Genomic DNA, 17385 nt, shown 5'->3' on the forward strand with positions numbered 1-17385 from the left:
GATTGGGCGGGGCCGGGCGCTACTTCCGCGTGCGGGTGGGCGGGGCCGGGTCGCGCCGCGCCCCCATTGGCTGGGGCCGCGCCGGGGGCGCGCGGTGCGTGCGGGGCGGGGGCGCGCGGGGCGGGGGCGCGCGGGGGCAGCGCCGGGCCCGGGCCGGTCCCGGTTCTGGTGCCGCTTCCGGTGCCGCCTGCCCTCGCTCAGTGGGGTCGGGGGGTTTCCCTTCCCGCGGGCTTCGGTACTGCCCCAGCGCCGCCGGTGCCCCGCGAGGCTTTGCGGTAGGGCCGGCTGAGGAGCGGGTGACCCTTCCGCGGCGTGTCCATTCCTTCGCCGGGATGCCCCTTCCTTTCTGGGGTGTCCCTTCCCGGGGGTGCCCGTTCGCTGGGGTGTCCCTTCCTTCCCTGGAATGCTTCTTCCTTCCCTGGGGTGTCCCTCTCCCACGGTGTCGCTTCCCCGGGTGACCCTTGCTCCCTCGCCGCACCCAGGCGTCCCGTCGGCGGCGGCGGGAGCGTTTATCCCGCAGGAAAGCGGGCCAGCGGAACGCCTTGTTCCCCAAACCCTCCTGCCCTGCGACCCGGGGTGACAGATCCCCCAGCCCGGGGTGACACTCCTGTTCTCCGCAGGGCGACCATGGCGGCGTTCTGGCAGCAGCGGGGCAGGCGGCAGGAGAACGGCGGGCTGGGCAGTGTCATCGACGGGCTGGGCAGCGTGTTCGATGTGCTCTTGGCCAACGCCAGGCTGGTGCTGGGCGTCAGCGGCGCGGCCGTGCTGGCCATCGCCACGCTGGCCGTCAAGAGGGTAAGGCTGGGGCGGGCATCAGAGCACGGGAAGATGGCCAGGAGAGCTGGGTTGGTGCCAGTGTGGTGGGGCAAGATGTGCCCCAAACCTCGATGTCTGCTCCTGAGCTGGTTCCTTGCATATGGCACAAATGCCGTAGGAGCTGCCTGCTCCCACCCTGTGGGACCGTGTATCCATGTTCCAGTTTGCCTGGAGCATTTGGGATACAGTATCCCATCCCAAAAGGCACCTGGGACTTAAGTTGTATTTGGGTATCTGTTTTCCATGTAAAACCTACATTGGTGGCCCCCCAAACTGCATGTTTTTCTGAGCAGAAGCCTTGAGTGGGGCTGTCCCCTCATGTGTGTGCTCCAGAGGGGCACCCATAATTCATGGAAAACAAAGATAACAACTTGTCTCCTTGGCTTTTCCTTCCCTCCAGCTGATCGACCGAGCCACCAGCCCTCGGGATGAGGGCGATCCCAAAGCCGAGCAGAAGTCCCTGGAGGAGAGCTGGCAGGACTTGGCATTGATCAAGACCACACCAAAACCCCCCAAGAAGCAGAGAAGGGAAGACCTCAGCGAGCCTCTGCTCTCTCCAGCTCGGCCTGTGGTGCCAGGTGAGGCTCCAGTGCCCAGCCAGGAGGATCACCTTGTTGTGCTCCGGTGGCCGTGCCGCTGCTCCCGGCAGGCTGGCAGCTCCGGGTTATTTTTAGCTCGGTGTCCGGAAAGCCGACCCGACTGAGCCTGCCCTCCTGGGAGGCTCCCGAGCCACGGCCCCTTTTTAGGCAATGCCTGTGGAAACAGGACCTCTGATGACACCCGGGGTATCCCAGGCTGTCGGGGTTTGTTTCCTCTGGAGCAGCATTGGCTGCGCTCATTTTCTGGGTCAGCTCTGCCTGTAGGAAGGTGGGCTCGGGAGTTGCTGCAGACAAAGGCTGCCTTGTCCTGCTGCCCACAGAGATGGCGTTTTTCCAAGTGGGAAACTGGCCCAGCTCAGTCCAGAGCATGTCCTGAGATACTGGACCCAGAGCAGGATTGTTTGTAGGATCCTCATGTGAGGAGGTGGAGGGACAGGCACGGATCTCTCTGATGACCAGTGGCAGGACGTGAGGGAACAGCAGGAGCTGTCAGGGGAGGTTTAGTTTGGATATAAGGAAAAGGTTCTTCCCCAGAGGGTGGTTGGGCACTGACCAGGCTCCCCAGGGAATGGTCATGGCCCCAAGGCTGCCAGAGCTCCAGGAGCATTTGGACAATGCTCTTGAGGACAGGGTGGGATTATTGGGGTGTCTGTGCAGGGCCAGAAGTTGGGCTGGATGATTTTTGTGGGTCCTTTCCAACTCAGCATATTCTGTGATTCTCTGACCCTGGCAGCAAGTCCTTTGCCTGGTTCCCATCTCTGGCTGAGGAGTGAGGCTGGGAACAGTCAGGTTTTGGGGTTGGTTTGGGCTCTGCATGGCTGAGAAGTGCAGCTAACATCAGTGGGCTCAACAGGGGGCCTTGGTGAGGTCACTGTCGCCTCCAGAGGGGTGGGCAGAGAGCTGAGCACCCAACTCACGCCTTCCCCTCTGCTGATGAGGGTTTCAGATGATGTGCTCAGAGCTGTGACATCTCCTTTCCCTTCTCACAGATCCCAGGGGCTGCTCTGTCCCTCTGGGGGCTCCTCAGGTCAAGTCCAGCCCCCTGCCCTGCCTCACGCTGCAGGAGAAGCTCCTCTCACACAGCAGCCAGCTGGCCGTGCCCGAGATCCAAGCGTCCCTGGTCCCACAGTTGGCCAGGAGCATCTGCACCCAACTGCAGACCTTCCTGCGGAACAAGTGCCCAGAGCTGCCCTTCGGCCGCTTCTTCCTCAGCGGAGCCCTGCTCGACGGCCTCGAGGTCCTGGCAGCTGACCATGTCCACCTCATGCTCCCCGTGGTCCTGGACACCGGGCTCTGGAGCCTCATCTCGGGAGAGGACACTGTGGTGAGGAACCCCCAGTACTGGATGATCAAGAGGATCGATCTGGGGTATTTCCCTCGTGGGTGCAGCCCTTGGGACAGGTTCATTGTGGGCAGGTACCTCTCCTCCAGCGTGCTCAATGAGACCCTCCACAAGCTGCTGGTGGCCTCCATCAACTGGCCTGCCATCGGTGGCCTGCTGGGGTGTGCCATCCACCCCGTCGTGGCCTCCCGGGAGCTGAAGCTGGAAGTCAAACACGACCAGGTTGAGCTGAGCATCACCCTCTTCCCAGTGGTGGAAATGGAGGACAAGGTTCTTCTGGCTGTTCCTCCCGAAGGACTGGTGGAAAACCTCTGGCTGGAGAGCTTTTACAGGGCAGAGGTCTCGAGGGTGAAGGAGCTGGATGCCGGCGACTCCGGGGCTCGGCAGCTCTGCCTGCGCATCCTGAACGGCGTCTGCAGGAGCCAGCCCAGCCTGCACAAACTGGGTGGCAGCCCCGTGACACATGTCATCCTGCACCTCAGTGACACTGCCTCGGACTGGGCAGAGGAAAGCCTTGCTGACAGGTTCCAGCAGGTGCTCGAGGAGCTGGTGGCCTCCCTGGAGAAAGGAGTCCTGCTTTGCTATTTCAACCCCAAAATCAACCTGTTCTCCGGGCTGTTGGAAGAGGAGATTGATGAGATGGGCTTTGTGCTCTACAGGGCCATATCTGAGCCAGAGCTCCTGCTGAAGTGACCGGTGTGTCGGGAGCTCCTGAACCTGGGGTGTTGCTCCCCTGCCTGCTGCTCCCTGCTCTGAGGGCTGTGATGCTTCTAGTTGACTAGTCAGTAAGAGGCAAAGTTCTTGCACTTTATGAGAGAAAAACAGAAGTTTCCTGTGTGAATAAAACGTGCCTGAGCAGAGGTGGGTGCTGGCAGAAGGAGCCTTTGGCCAAGAGGCTCTGCTGAACCCGGGGTGAGGGCAGCCCACACCACACATGTGAGCTCTGTCTGCTGGGAGCCCAGTGAAGCATGTTTGATCTCTGGCTCCCAGTGTCCTTTGCCTGTCCCAGCTGTCAGGTTCCCCTCATGTTCTGAGACCAGCTGGAGCTGGAGGGGAGCAGCGCCTTCCTGCTGCTGTGTCCTGCAGACACCTCAGGTGCCATGTCCTGGATTGTTCCTGTCACCAGCACCCCACGTGATCTCACTGTGCCAGCACTTGGGGCAGGGGGGGAGCCTCACCCACTTGCAGGATTTTGCCAATCCAAAATAAGCCCTGTGGCTGGTCTGCGTGGTTGTCTGGGTGCTGGATGGTACAGCCATAGCAAATGGGGGCTGGGGGTTTGTTCCTTGGAAACCCTTCCAGCTGCCAGAAGGGGTGAACTCAGCCCTACCTCTTTGTTCTGACAGTGTTGATGCTGCCCAGAGGAAGGGGCCCTCGTCCCATGCAGTGTTTTGCTGGAAGATGTCCTGAAAAAGAGCTGCTGGCTCGGGGAAGCTCCTGGTTTCAGCTGGAGGCTGCAGCAGGGCTGTTTTCCCTCCCTGGTGGGTGGGTGGCTGCCAGTGTCTGTCTGCAGGTCCCTCCCAGTCTGTCTGGTCACCTTTTCACACATGTATTGCTGCTGTCTTGAGGTCCTTTTTCCCTGAAGCCTCACGGTATGGGGTGGGGAAGGAGGGCAGGAATGATGTTGTGAGCAGAGTGCTTGCAAGAACTGAAGTGGTTTATGCTTTTTATTGAGAAGATATATTTTGTTTGAGTATTTTGTTGGGTTTTTCCTTTTCTTTTGAGTGGCTGCTAGTAGGGTTTGGTCTGGCTCTAGTCCCAGAGAAAAGGAATTTATTCTTATATTTAATGGGAAGAGCTGGTTTTGCATGCGGGTGGAGCTGGAGGAATCCTGTGGACTTCACTGTGAGCAGCTGTTGTGGTTTAGTTTTCTTTACAGCTACCATCTTGTTTATGGGAGGAAAAAAAACCTGCTTTTCCTCCCAGTCTGACAATTACTTTGTTCCTCCAAACCACTTCCCAGGTGTTACTGATGAGAATAAACCTTCCCCGTGCACACTGATTCTCTGCTGTCAGCTCTCTTTTGTCTCCTTTTCCCTGGTAAAGGCTGAAGTGCCCCCCCAGCTGTGGTGGCCTTCCTGAGAACCACCCAGGGCATGTCCCTGCTGCCTGGAGAGCTTGGTGATGGTCAGATCCCATCCTGCAAAGTCTTCCTCCTCCTTTTCCAAAGCCCTGGACCCACAGAGTGCCTGGCTGCAGTGTGGGAGCTGTCTGGACACTGAGCTTGAACCACTTACAGGGCTCAGCTGAGCATTGACCAGAGTGCGACTCCTAAAGCTGCTCCTGGCTGATCCACCGGCAAGGTTTAACCTGTTCCCTGTGTCCTGCACGGCTGCTTCCCACTGCTGTTGGCATTCCAAGGTGGCTGGCCAGGCTGCTGCCCTGCCTTGGCTCACTGACTGCATTCCAAAGCCTCGGAATCCTGTTATTTTAGCCCAGGGTGTGTATTTTTAGGCCACGGCTGTCAATGGTGGGAGTGAGGGCTACAGGGAAATGCAACCCAAATTCTCCTGACTTTCTGCCTGGATTTAGGCCTGATAGCAATGGGCTGCTGCAGGGTTTCAGGCTCTCTTTCAGACATGTTGCTGCTGTGAGCTCAGCTTCCAGCTGCCCTCCAAGTGCTCCAGCCTCCTGCCTGTCCCTTCCTTGCTGACCCCAGGAACTGCTGAGTGCCCAGGAGCAGGATCCTGAGCAGCACTGGAGGTCCTGGCACAGAGCACACAGGAATCCTGCAGATCTCCCTCCTTTGATGAACAGAGGAAGCCCCCACAGCGAGGGAAAAGGCAGCCTGGCTTCCCAGGGAGTTCAGTCTGAACTCAGAACAGGAAAACAGAGCTTCTCTTCAGCTCGGCCAGCCCTGTCTGTCTGTCCCAGGTCAGCAGATGCAGCTGGTGAGATAAAAACCACTTTTCCCATCTCTTTGTAGCTCACTTCTAAATTACTGTGGGGAGTTTCTGCCAAGAAAGCTCCTGTATTGTTCCAGTGATTAGAACAAGCAAGATTTGGCTGTAAAAGCTTTTACAGTAAAATCTTCACTGTTTTGTGTAGGAAGAAATAATTAGGCAGAGTTAAGGTGTCACTGCATTAAAATTTAAATAATATTTAATAAGAAACTCATTGGTTTGACAAAAATAACTTTCATCAGCTAGCAGCATCACGAAGGCATGTCTCAAAGTTTGAGGAAGAACTCGCCTTCAAATTCAGGAACCATCTAAAATGAAGGCTTTTCCTGAGCACTGCAGCTGAGCTCCTCCCAGGGCAAGCACCAGGTCCAGCTCCTCTGCACCTGACCCTCCTTCACTGGCAGGGACAACCCAGGTAAGGGTGACAAAAAAAAAGGGGAATGTTGCTCAGGTAACATCAACTTAAAAGGGAACTTAAATTCCACACTGTGGAAAGGCAGGAACTGAGCAGAGCTCAGCTGGTGTCTGTCCTGGTGGCCCTGATCCAGCTCTGCCCTGCATGGAAAGGTCAGGAACAACCACCAGGATGGTGCAGGGGGACGATCCAGTGCAGTTTTTTCCACAGACTCTGCTTCCAAGTGCGTCCTTGAAATGTTCAGACTTTCCCAATCTGCTCAGCAGAAGAACAGCTGGAAACAAAAGCTGCTGGTGGAATCACTTTTCCAAGCTGGTTGAACCCTTGCTGTAACAAACCTCTTGGCAGGAGCGGCCTGCAACCCTCCAAAAAACACTCAAGGGACTTTTTCCCAGAGCCCAGAGGCAGAGGTGGCTCCTGCAGCAGTTCACAACCCTGGTCCTTGCGGGCTCTCAGAGGTCCAGCCCAGCTCAGTGGTTCTGAGGGCAGTTCTTCCTCGTGTGCCCAGGCTGGTGGCAAATGCTGCAGGTCCGTGGTTTCTTGGCAGCAGATCCTGAGGAGAGACTGCCTGGTCTCTTGGCCTTGCTTCCCAACCCTCTGGAGTATCCATTGGTGCCAAAGTGGTTCAAAGAGTCATCTCCAGAAGGGCCTAGAGATAAACAACTTGAATTTAAGGATCTTTGAAAACATAAATAGGTAAGAAACACGAGGTAAATTCAAAACAGCAGATCAAGGATTCTCATATCATTCCTGAACCTGCATTTGCTTCAGACTTGTCTGAACAGTGAAATGTTACTCATCTGTCTTGCAGCACTAGAGACCTGTGGGAGCAGCACAGGGGAAGCTGATCTGCGTGCTTGCATGCTCTGGTCTACAGCTGAAGCAGAAACAAAACATGGCACAGAAGGACTTGGGGTTTAAGTAGTTTTGAAAACTCGATTTTACCCCTTTAGGCCCAAATGTCTGAGGAGAGGGAGGATCTCTCACAGACCACACCTCCCCGTCTGTACCTGGTTATGTCTCTTTTTGTCAGTTCTCTCTCTTTTGTATCCTTATTTTGTCATTATTTCTGTTTACAGCATCTTTCCACACAGTTTCATCTCTGATCAAAGCTCCAGAACGACTTGCCCTTCCCCTGTACCCCTAAACTAGGGCAGAGGGAGCAGCACAGTTTCCCTGGTATGCCAGGTGGGTTTGAATGCCTCCAGAGAGGGACACTCTATCACCTCCCTGGGCAGCTGTTCCAGAGCTCTGCCACCTTTAATGTGAAGAAGTTCTTCCTCATATTGAGGTCAAACTTCTTGTGTTTTAGCTTCTGGTCATTGCTCCTCATCGTGTCCCTGAGCACCACCAAAGAAAGTCCGTCACCATCCTTCTGGCACCCACCTTTGAGATATTTACATGAATTAGTGAGATCCCCTCTCATTCTTCTCTCCTCTAGACTAAACAGGCCCATCTCCCTCACTCTTTCCTCATCAGAGAGATGCTTCAGACCTTTCACCATCTTTGTGGCCTCCACTGGACCCTCTCCAGCAGCTCCTCGTTTTGTTCAGCTTAAGAAGAGCCTCCAGCCCTCGTGTCTGCCCTCAGCCCAGCCATACCTGGTGCCACGTTCTCGTCTGCCCACTGGAAGAAGCCGCACTGCTGCTCCCGGGGCTTGGGGCAGGTGTGGAACTGCCTGCCCTTGTTGGGCCCGTCCTTCTGCACGGTGCGCGTCACGGCGGGCTGCTCACACCTGCACACCGCGCCACCTCCGGCCTCCAAACCGCTGCTTCCCGAGGGCTCCCTCCCTCCTCCTGGGCGCTGCAATCCCGCTGGGGCTCTTCCAGCAGCGGGCTGGGGAAGCGTGGAGCCGCGTGGAGCCGCGGTGCCCCTGTCCTGTGGCTGCTCGTCAGCCCAGAGGAAGAAGTTGCAGGCGCCAGAGCTGCACTTGTAGAACTGGCGGCCCTTGTTGGGGCCGTCCTTGCGCACGGTCAGCAGCAGCGCCTCGCTGCCACAGTTGCACACCACAGCATTCCCATCATCTGCAGCAGCTGGAGGAGCAGCCCTGGGGGTCCTGGAGGAGTTGATGGAGAGCAGGTGGCCCCGTGACAGGTTTAAGGTCCCCCTGGCTTGCCTGGTCTCAGTGCTGGCTCTGTTCAGTGAGTGGTTGGCCTGCAGGTGATGCCCTGGCTGGGTGGATGATGCAGGTTGGGATGATCTGTGCAAGTACTTGAGGTCCAAAAGCTCTTTCAGCATCTCATCACAGCCTCCAATGCAGCCAACGAAGTCCAGGGGCATCACAGGGGGAACACTGCCCTTCTTGAATTTAAACTTCAGCCTGCAAGGAAAGGAAGAGTCAAAGTCCCCCAGTTTCTCATCAACAGACTTCAATTTATACTTGAATTTTAATTTATTGTTTTGATCCTGCTATACAGAGGCCAGTTTCCCCAACCTCTCCTCTTTCCATCCCCAAGCCAAGTGCTACTCCAGCTTTCCAAGACTGGAATGGAAAATGATTGCCCAGCCTAGCCCATGGAAGTCTCTGCCCCAATGTCCAACAAGGGATAACTGGCATGACCTACCTGTGAACTGGATGGGGTTTACACACATCACAGATGCTCTCGTCCCTGGTCACATCCAGCACAAAATCAGGGAACCAGACTGCAGTTTTACAGGCTGGATAGCCCATGCAGCTGAGGTAGAACCTGCCATGGGACAAAGGCACTGGATGAGGAAAAGGCAAACTCAAGACAGTTGGGGATCCAGTCTCATGTCTTCTCAGCCATCAGAAATTGTCAAAACTGCAGTTTTACACGGGAAATACCTATCTGGGAAGAGACTCAGCAGAGTCCACACAGCTCATGTAGCTAGTGGAGTCAGTGAGCTGCAGCCCAAAGTTTCCAAGCTTTTACCAAAGGAGGTAAATGAATGCCTGGAGAAACACAAACCATCACAGGAGGCTACAAGAGGGAAAGTCACCAACCCGCCGTTCTTCCTGGTCTTCAGGACCATGTCACTGTTGCACTGGGGACATTTCCGAACAGAAACGGGCATTGCTGGGTACACCTCATCCTGCTCTGGAATTTCTGCAGCTTCTCCCAGATACTGAGCCAGGGCCTGGTCCAACCTGTAAAGAAACGAGCAGAGCATCCTGGGTGTCTCTGCAAGGAGCAATCAGGTGCTGCAGTAACTCAGAGCCAGCTGCTCCCCACACAGCCCCTCTGAGCTTCTCCATGAGCACATTGACTCAGCACCACATTTCTGGAACAGGAAAGGTGTGGGTACAACATCAGAGGTCAGTGCATGTTGCCATCTCCAAATTTAATCTTAACTGCTCAATCTGGTTTAAACCCTTAGCTGGGAGGAACTTCTGACAGGGTGCCAGGCTGCGAGTCAGCCTTTCCCATGCAGATGCCCACACACAGGGGGCAGAGCTCCAAGGAAACAGTGTGACAGAATCCCTCATTCCAGGGAAACAGTGTGACAGGATCCCCCACTCCAGGCTGAGCCCCAGATGAGCAGCTAGCACCACCCAGCAGAGCAAAGCAAAAGGAACAGAGCAAAGACGGTACTCACTTGTTGGCTCTGGCCACAGCTTCAATGAAGACTTGCTTGTACTTTTGGACCTGCTGCTGCAACACTACAGATTTGTCTTTCTTCCCCTCACAGATCAGTTTTAGATCAGCCTCCAGCTCAGCTCGAAGGTCAGGCTTGGACATCTCGTAGCCCATGGAATCATATCCTGAGGAATACATGGAAAGGTAAGCAAAAGGAAGGAGAAATAAAGGACTGCCATCTTTGTAAGGGCTCTGCCCTCACCTTCCACCAGCCCCATGCCCAGCTGGCCGGGCAGGAAGCGCTGATCTGCCGTAAGCCCCACGTACATCCGCGTCTTGATCGTCTCGATGTGCTCGGCGTGCGTGGCATCAGTCCCTGCAAAGAGAAACATAGCAGTCAAATCAGGAGCCTAGAAGTGACTTCCCCTGTGCCCAGGGACAAGGACACAACCTATGGTGAGCGGCAGCGCTGCCCTCCTGCCCCACTGGGACTGAGGCCAGCAAGGTGTTGGTGGCACACCCTGGAAATGGAACTACCCTGGGCACTGAAGGAACCCTGCAGGCTCCTGAGGATGTTTGGACTTTGCCCTCTATATCCCTTTATTCTGCACATTTAAATGATTTCTTATCTGCAGCAACATTTGGAGAATTCCCTGGGGAGAATTCCCTCTGCCAAGAGCATGAGGCCACGCTGCCCAGTACTGACCAATGCCGTGTTTTTCCATGAGAGCAATGAGATCTGCTTCTGTGAGGAGCAAGGGAGGACTGGTTTCCCCATCCACCATCTCCACCGTGGAGGGCTGAAAGCGAGACCCTTTCTGATACAGCGGGATAACCTGAAGGGAAGGAGAATCTCTTTGAAACTGCTTCCTGGTCCATTCACTCCGGACAAAGGCTCTGAGTGAAACAGCCAGAAATGGTCAAAAGATGTTTTGCAGAGAGGTCTGAAGTTGGCAGTGACATGCTACTTTAGCCTCTCCCACTTATGTTACTCAAGGGGATTACCTTATCGCTCCACCTGTCATAAGGATACACTTCCAGGTAATTTCGAGCCAGGATCATGAGTCCTTGAGCAATGAACTGCTCGTTGGCAATGTCGATCTCCACTGTTGTTTCCTGTCCTTTGGCATCCTGAGAGCAGCAAGCCAAGAAGTGGCGCACAATGAATTCGTAGAGTCTCTGCTCATTGCCCTGAGATCAAACAGTGAGAAGAGTGAGTGTCCTGCCAGGTGAACAAGGCATCACAAAATCAGCGGGATCTCAGGTGAGGATTTTGTGCTAATGACCACATTACGACTTTTATTTATCAAGCAACACAACCCATCCAGCTCCCTCTGGTTACACCCACCTGCAGGTTGCTGGTGTATTTTGTGGGGTGAATGGGAGGGTGAGCCTGATCAGATTTGGTTCCGCTCCTAGGGGTTGGCCCGCCCTGATCCAAAATCCTCTGTGCAAACTCTCCCCAGTTTGGGTCCTGTGTTTGCTGTTGTACCAAGGCAGAGAGGTTCAGCTCCTTGGGGAAAATGTTGGTCTCGGTTCGAGGGTAACTAATGAACCTTAGGAAGAAAGACAGGAGAGCACTTTGAGAGTTTCTCCAAGATGTTTCCCATTTCGAACAAAAGGCCATTTAGTTTTAAAAGAATTCAGTTTACCAAGCCAAGTCTTGCTTTCCTACCCTTTAGTATAGAGTTTTTCTGCTATTGTCATTGTTTCCTTTGCATTTATTTTCAGTTTGCGGGAAGCCAATTTTTCCAGTTCCTGCATTGGGAAGAGCCAGAAAACCCAAAAGTATTAGTGGATAATTCAGAACAGTGAGTAAAACATCTGTTCAATGCTCTTTTCAGAGAAACCCTTCCCAGAGTTCAAACATACCACAGTGTCCAGGGGCAGGGGCCTCCATTTGCTCTTTGGCTTGCTCACAACATCAACAACAGTCGCTACCGGATCCTAAACAGAGTAAGCAAAACCCACATCTCCTTTAGGAGTTTACACAAACTGTTCTTTAAAAGTCTTGAACAAGACAGATACAGGGAATGTTTGGCTGAATCTGGATGACGCAACTATTTACAAGCTTTCCTACCTCCATACACATCTGGTAAAGGACCAGGCACGCTGTGTGATTGAAGAGCCGGTTCCTCTTCCAGTTGAAGACCACGCTGCCATCTTCATGGTCGTGGGTCACTGTGATGGACAACAGAGCTGGCTGACAGAGGAGCCACAAAATGGAAATACCACAGAGGAACATGGAAACCTTCCAGCTCCGCTCAGGGGTCGTGGCAGAGAAGAGGGAAAACACTTCTGCAGTGTTTTGTGTTAGTTGCTCCAATGTTTTTCCTTTCTATCCACATCAAACCCTCAAAGATGGAGCCCAGGACTGTGTTTCCCCAAACATACCTTTTATTTTGTAGAAGGCTTCAGGAACAAAGGCCTGGATGGCTTTAAAGCGTTCAACTACAAATCCCAGTGTTGGGAACTGGCAGCTGCCATAGCTGATCAGCTGATCTGCTAAAATATCAGGGAAGATCTTCCGCAGCCTCAGAGTCTGGAATCTGGTGAAGGCAGCACCTAAGGAAACAAAATGGGCATCACAACTGAATATAACAATGTTGAATGGTAATCACAGCACTTCATATCTTTTTAATGTTCTGAGCATTAATTTTACTGTTTAATACTCAGTTGAAGAAGCTTGTCAGTGTTGCATGAGCTATAAACTTAGTATTTGCTTCAAGGAGAAACTTCCTCTTTTCAAGAGGAATTTCTTCACAGAAGAAGCTTTTAAACATTGGAGTGGACTGACCAGGGAGGTGGTGGAGTCACCATCCCTGGAGATGTTCAAGAAACAACTGGATGTGGCATTCAGTGCTCTGGTCTGGTTTACAAGGAAAGGATCAGTCACAGGTTGGACTCGATCTTGGGAGTTGATTCTCTGATTCAAAGAGCACATTTCCAGTAAAACATAAGATGTCATTTAGTCATATCTGATCTAAAAATCAGGTTTATGAGAATACAGAGGTCATTTCTCCCATGTGTTGAGGTTACAGTAACAGATGTTTACGTGCCTATCCTGAGGTCCAGCTCCTGCCTGACGTCAACGGCATCACTGGTTTTTTGGTCGGGCTGGGTGAGGTTCTCACAGGCTGATCTGACAGCATGGAGCGTGATCTCGGAGAACCGGGCTCGGAAAACCTGCAGGTTTGGCTTTACTGCCACAGACACACAGAAGAGAAATCAGAGTGACCCAAACACCAACAGAAAGGAGAAACTAATAAACAACTATTGAGAGGGCATGCTGTCAACTGATGCTACAGCTTTCCAACAGCTGGATGCATTTCCAGCCTATCACAGCCACATATTTATTTGAATTAGCCAGCATTTAATCAGAACACAGTAAAATCGAGAATTTGCCTCTGCTAATGGAGTTATTAAACCATTAATGGAAGTCAGGCTGATGAAGATGCTCTACACACCAGCTTTGCATACGTGGATGATCTCAAAGCCGATGTTCTCTCCCTCTCTATCACAGTCAGTCCAGATCACCAGGGCTTGGCACTGCTGGATTTCTCGTTCAAGGGTTCTCTGAGAGGAGAAAAACAACACAAGAAGAACATTCCAGGCCACTTGCTCTGTCATTTCATTGCAGAATGACTCACTGAACACGAAATGCAATGTGTATCCATGGAGATGGGTTGTTGCAATAACATTTTGTAATTGTGTGTCTCGGGAGATCAGGCAGCTTTCAAAAGAATTGAGTCATTTATTTACATCTAATTCTGTTAAAAAGTTTGGCTTGGAGCAGGTTGTACCACAATCTGTTTTCTAAAAATGTCTTTTTCTGTAAAACTGAGACACAATCATCAATTCCACCTTGTTGGAAAAAAACATTTCTATTTTTAGCTGTTCCTTCACTGCACTACTTGTACATGAACAAGAGTTTCAGTGTCACAAATGAACAGCATATATAGTCCTAGGAAATGTAGGAGGAAATCTGCTAAACTGCAGAAATTTGGATGTTAAGGACAAAGGTAAGATCATCCTTCTGTCTGGGACAATATTTGTTGAACCAAATTTTTTTAACCAAATTTGTTGAACCCTGAGCTCAGTTTCAAAGTCTTAGCTGTGATGTACCTTGATATCCAGGTAATTTTCAGGGCAATACTTCTCAATTTCAGCATCAAAAAGAGCTAAAGGGTTGCAGCTGTGCCTGGAAAACAGAGGAGAAACATGTGTGTGCATCACAAACTAAAAGACCATTTGTGAGACACTAACTGGTGTTGTCTAAGTACTGGAATTGATGTATTTTATTGCAGGCCCTGTTTTAGACAACAGAGAGTTCACATGAAATGCTGAGTAACATTTAAAAGCAACAAAATGAAAAACCAGCCAGAGAAAACAGCAAATCTGGAAGGCAACAAGCAGCATCTCCTATTTGAAGCCCAGAGTACAAAAGGAGGTAAGGCAGAGAAAGCACCTTGCTTCCCAGAACAGCTCCTAGCTGAACAAAGAACACAAAACCATCCCATTTTGGAATCAGTTTAATTCCTTATGTCTGCCTTGACGTGCTTTAACCAGTAGTATGTCTTCAGGGAATTTTAGCACTCTGAAGACAGGAATTTGAAACAGTATTTTGGCTATTTTCTATAAAATTTGGAACCCATCACCCTGCTCTGAGTCTTCTTAGTCCCTCCCTGCCCCTTTGTCTTTGAGCTTGCAGTGTCCCAAGGATGTGTCAAGGAGGTGCCTGCAGTGTCAAGGATGAGAGCAGGAGGTGACAGGCCCCTCCTGTGAAGAGCAGGAGGTGACAGAGCCCTTCCTGCCAGGGGCACGAGGTACCAACCATTTGCGAAATGGCATAATAAAATCGTGAGCCAGTAAATGTCCTGACACGGATGTCATCACCATGGTAACGTTCTGCAGGAGACAAGAGCAAGGAAATCAGTGCCCATCACTCACCATAAACTGCCCACAGCCCCAAAGTCTCCCTTTAGTTCTCAATTTACGTGATGAGTGACACCTTTCTCCTGTTAACCCCAGAATGGTTTGGGTTGGGAGGGACCTTAAAGCCCATCCAGTGCCACCCCCTGCAAGGGCAGGGACACCTTCCACTGTTCCAGGTTGCTCCAAGCCCCATCCAACCTGGCCTGGAGCACTTCCAGGGATGGGGCAATCAAAACTAATACATCATAACAAGCTCTATTTGTGGCCTTTTCCTCAATTTTTGTAGGAAGCTCCCAATTCTAAACAGCAATGTATTTTTGACTGACACAAAACCAAAAAGTTAAAAGATTTAGAGCAACAAAACAGGTGGCTGAGCCAAGAAAACATCTAACTTCTCCTCATCTTTAGGCAGAACATCCCCATGGTTGGAGCCGTGTTTTGTAACTCCTGACAAATGGCTTTTTATAATTAGTATTTGTACTTCAATACTCCAGCAGCAGATTGAGAGAAAACTCTTACCTGGCCAAATATCTGGTAGTCATATTCATAGATCTTGTTGAACTTGGAAAACCCCTCTCGCTGGAAGGAAAAGGAGAATTCCTGAGTTTCTGGCTTTTTTAGGACACAAATTCTTTTTTTTTTTTTTAATTAATTTTTTTAACAGCAAACAAATCCATCCAGCCTTGCTTTGTCCACACTGCATGGAGCACAAGAAAAGGAAAACCATGTACTGGAGCTAATGGGAATTCCAGTGAGGGGATGGAAATCTCCTGTATCATTTATGGAGACACTGAAATGGTAATTCCCAAGGTAAGAGGATTTTAAACCATTCCTGAAGATGGTTCCAGGGTTATCTCTCTGTGACTAATGAGGAACTGATTTATTTAACAGGGCTGCCCAGTGTTCAAAAACTGCTGACAAACTATCTTGTGACAAGTGACAAGTAGTGTCCCCAAGGCTACCTCCCACCTAACTGGGACTCATAGAAGTTTCTAGATTGTGTATTTGGTGCTTTTTTTACAGAAGCAGGATGTCTTGATTGGGATGGTCAGTGCCCAGGTTCTCAATAACATCTTTTATTCAAACACAGGAGGTTGGAGCCACGTGGGGGTCGGCCTCTTTTCCCAGGTGACAAGATGAGAGGAAACAGCCTCAGGTTGTCTCAGGGAAGGTTTAGTTGGACAACAGGAACAATTTCTTCATGGAAAGGGTTATCAAGCATTGGAAGTGCTCAGGGAGGTGGTGGAGTCACCATCCCTGGAGGTGTTCAAGGAACAACTGGATGTGGCACCCAGTGCTCTTGTCTGGGTGCCAAGGTGGGGATCACGGGTTGGATAATCAGTAATCTCAGAGGTCTTTTTCAGCCCCAGTGATTCTCTGATTCTGGTCTAGTAGCACCTTAGTTTGGAAATTCCTTAGTTAGGAAACAGCAAGTGATTATGCAAACTGTTAACCAAAGCAGCAGAGAGTAGAAATCTTTGGATTTTTCTTCTTCAAACCACAGCCTGTTTTCGCTTTATTTGGTGACCTCCAGTAAACCCCTGATACTTGCTGATGCTGCAGAAGTGGTGCTTTTAGACAGGAAATGCATGCCAATGGATGGTGTCAGCTTCTGCAGCCCTTGCTAACCCAGGAATGACCCAGGGAGCCCTCACCATGGAGCTCAGTGCCTGGGGAAGGCAGCCTGTGCAGAGGGAGCTGAGTTCCCACTGGACTCAAACCACAAGGACCTGAGGCTCCCAAATACATTTGGGCAAGTGGTGTTTGTCCACAGAACAAAGCCATTCCTGTACCCTCGTGAGTTCAGGGACAAAAATAGTGCCAAGTGCTGATGTGAATTGTCCATGCCAAGCTGTGCTGGGACTGCCACACACCACACGGATCCTCCCCAGCCAGCTAAGCCACCAGGGAGCAGCACGACGTGGGGTGTCCCTACCCGCCGCATCCTGCTGTTGGAGAGCAGCTCAGCGATCCCCCGGGCAGCATCGTTCTTCTCCGCCACGCACAGCACCTTGCGGATCCTCTGCAGCGCCAAGTCCTCCGCGGCCCGAGAGAAGAAGCGCCAGGGCTGCGGCAGCATCCTGCCCGCGGTAAAAAGCCGCACGGAGAGGTTCATCCCAGGAGGTGAGGCCAGGGCATGCTGCTGCTGCTCCGCCTCCCGGGGCCGGGCCCTGCCGGGATGGAGGGATCGCTGCTGTCAGCGCTCGGCCGCCCCGGGAGGCTCAGGGCAGCCGCACGGGGATGGAGAAGGCGTCACCCCGCTGCAGGCACAGCTGCCGGGGGGGTCCCGCAGCCTGTCTCTCGGCCCTCTCCTGCCCGGCTGGGACTGTCCTCTCCCCAGGGCAGCGCGGCTCCCTCACCACCCCTGATCCCCTCTCGGGCTATCCCTCACCTGGGGCAGCGCAGCCCCCTCACCACCCCTGATTCCCCCTCGGGCTGTCTCTTACCTGGGGCAGCGCAGCTCCTTCGCCACCCCTGATCCCCCCTCAGGCTCTCCCTCACCTGGGGCAGCGCAGCCCCCTCACCACCCCTTATCCCACCTCGGGCTATCCCTCACCTGGGGCACCGCAGCCCCCTCGCCACCCCTGATTACCCCACAGGCTGTCTCTTACCTGGGGCACCGCAGCCCCCTCGCCACCCCTGATTACCCCACAGGCTGTCTCTTACCTGGGGCACCGCAGCCCCCTCGCCACCCCTGATTACCCCACAGGCTGTCTCTTACCTGGGGCAGATCTTTCCCTTTCCTTTCGCCCTTTTGCCCCCGTTCCCCCCTCACCTCCCAGGACTCCCGCGCTCCGCTGTCGCTCCCCCTCACCGTCACGTCCTGCCGTAAAGC

At 52.6% G+C, this 17385-nt stretch overlaps 2 protein-coding genes across 6 annotated transcripts; one reads left to right on the plus strand and one right to left on the minus strand.

The window, feature by feature from the left end:
* Positions 1 to 3: 3 nt before the first annotated feature.
* On the plus strand, positions 4 to 4759 carry MIEF2 (mitochondrial elongation factor 2). Of its 3 annotated transcripts, none has more exons than XM_066198281.1 (4): positions 4 to 35; positions 621 to 795; positions 1217 to 1394; positions 2405 to 4759. In XM_066198281.1, the coding sequence occupies exons 2-4, from the start codon at positions 628 to 630 to the stop codon at positions 3448 to 3450; spliced, it is 1392 nt and encodes a 463-aa protein (XP_066054378.1). In that variant the 5' UTR covers positions 4 to 35; positions 621 to 627; the 3' UTR covers positions 3451 to 4759. The 3 variants fall into 3 exon arrangements, with proteins under 3 accessions (XP_066054378.1, XP_066054379.1, XP_066054377.1); XM_066198282.1 differs by lacking the exon at positions 4 to 35 and adding an exon at positions 86 to 94; XM_066198280.1 differs by lacking the exon at positions 4 to 35 and adding an exon at positions 153 to 275.
* A 1078-nt stretch (positions 4760 to 5837) lies between these two features.
* On the minus strand, positions 5838 to 17352 carry TOP3A (DNA topoisomerase III alpha). 3 transcript variants are annotated; one of them, XM_066198137.1, is made up of 20 exons: positions 17326 to 17352; positions 16486 to 16720; positions 15069 to 15128; positions 14449 to 14522; positions 13740 to 13815; positions 13082 to 13190; positions 12674 to 12817; positions 12009 to 12179; positions 11695 to 11795; positions 11487 to 11561; positions 11290 to 11372; positions 10963 to 11170; positions 10620 to 10805; positions 10321 to 10450; positions 9877 to 9990; positions 9634 to 9799; positions 9041 to 9184; positions 8640 to 8762; positions 7677 to 8395; positions 5838 to 6724 (listed from the first exon to the last, which is right to left on the minus strand). In XM_066198137.1, the coding sequence occupies exons 2-20, from the start codon at positions 16663 to 16665 to the stop codon at positions 6546 to 6548; spliced, it is 3042 nt and encodes a 1013-aa protein (XP_066054234.1). In that variant the 5' UTR covers positions 16666 to 16720; positions 17326 to 17352; the 3' UTR covers positions 5838 to 6545. The 3 variants fall into 3 exon arrangements, with proteins under 3 accessions (XP_066054234.1, XP_066054233.1, XP_066054236.1); XM_066198136.1 differs by lacking the exon at positions 17326 to 17352 and adding an exon at positions 17272 to 17309; XM_066198139.1 differs by lacking the exon at positions 17326 to 17352 and adding an exon at positions 16997 to 17042.
* Between the last annotated feature and the right edge of the window lie 33 nt (positions 17353 to 17385).

This window comes from Chamaea fasciata, unplaced genomic scaffold (genome assembly GCF_029207755.1).
Source record: "Chamaea fasciata isolate MVZ Bird 193981 ecotype frontalis unplaced genomic scaffold, bChaFas1.0.hap1 SCAF_16, whole genome shotgun sequence".
Lineage (NCBI taxonomy): Eukaryota > Metazoa > Chordata > Aves > Passeriformes > Sylviidae > Chamaea > Chamaea fasciata.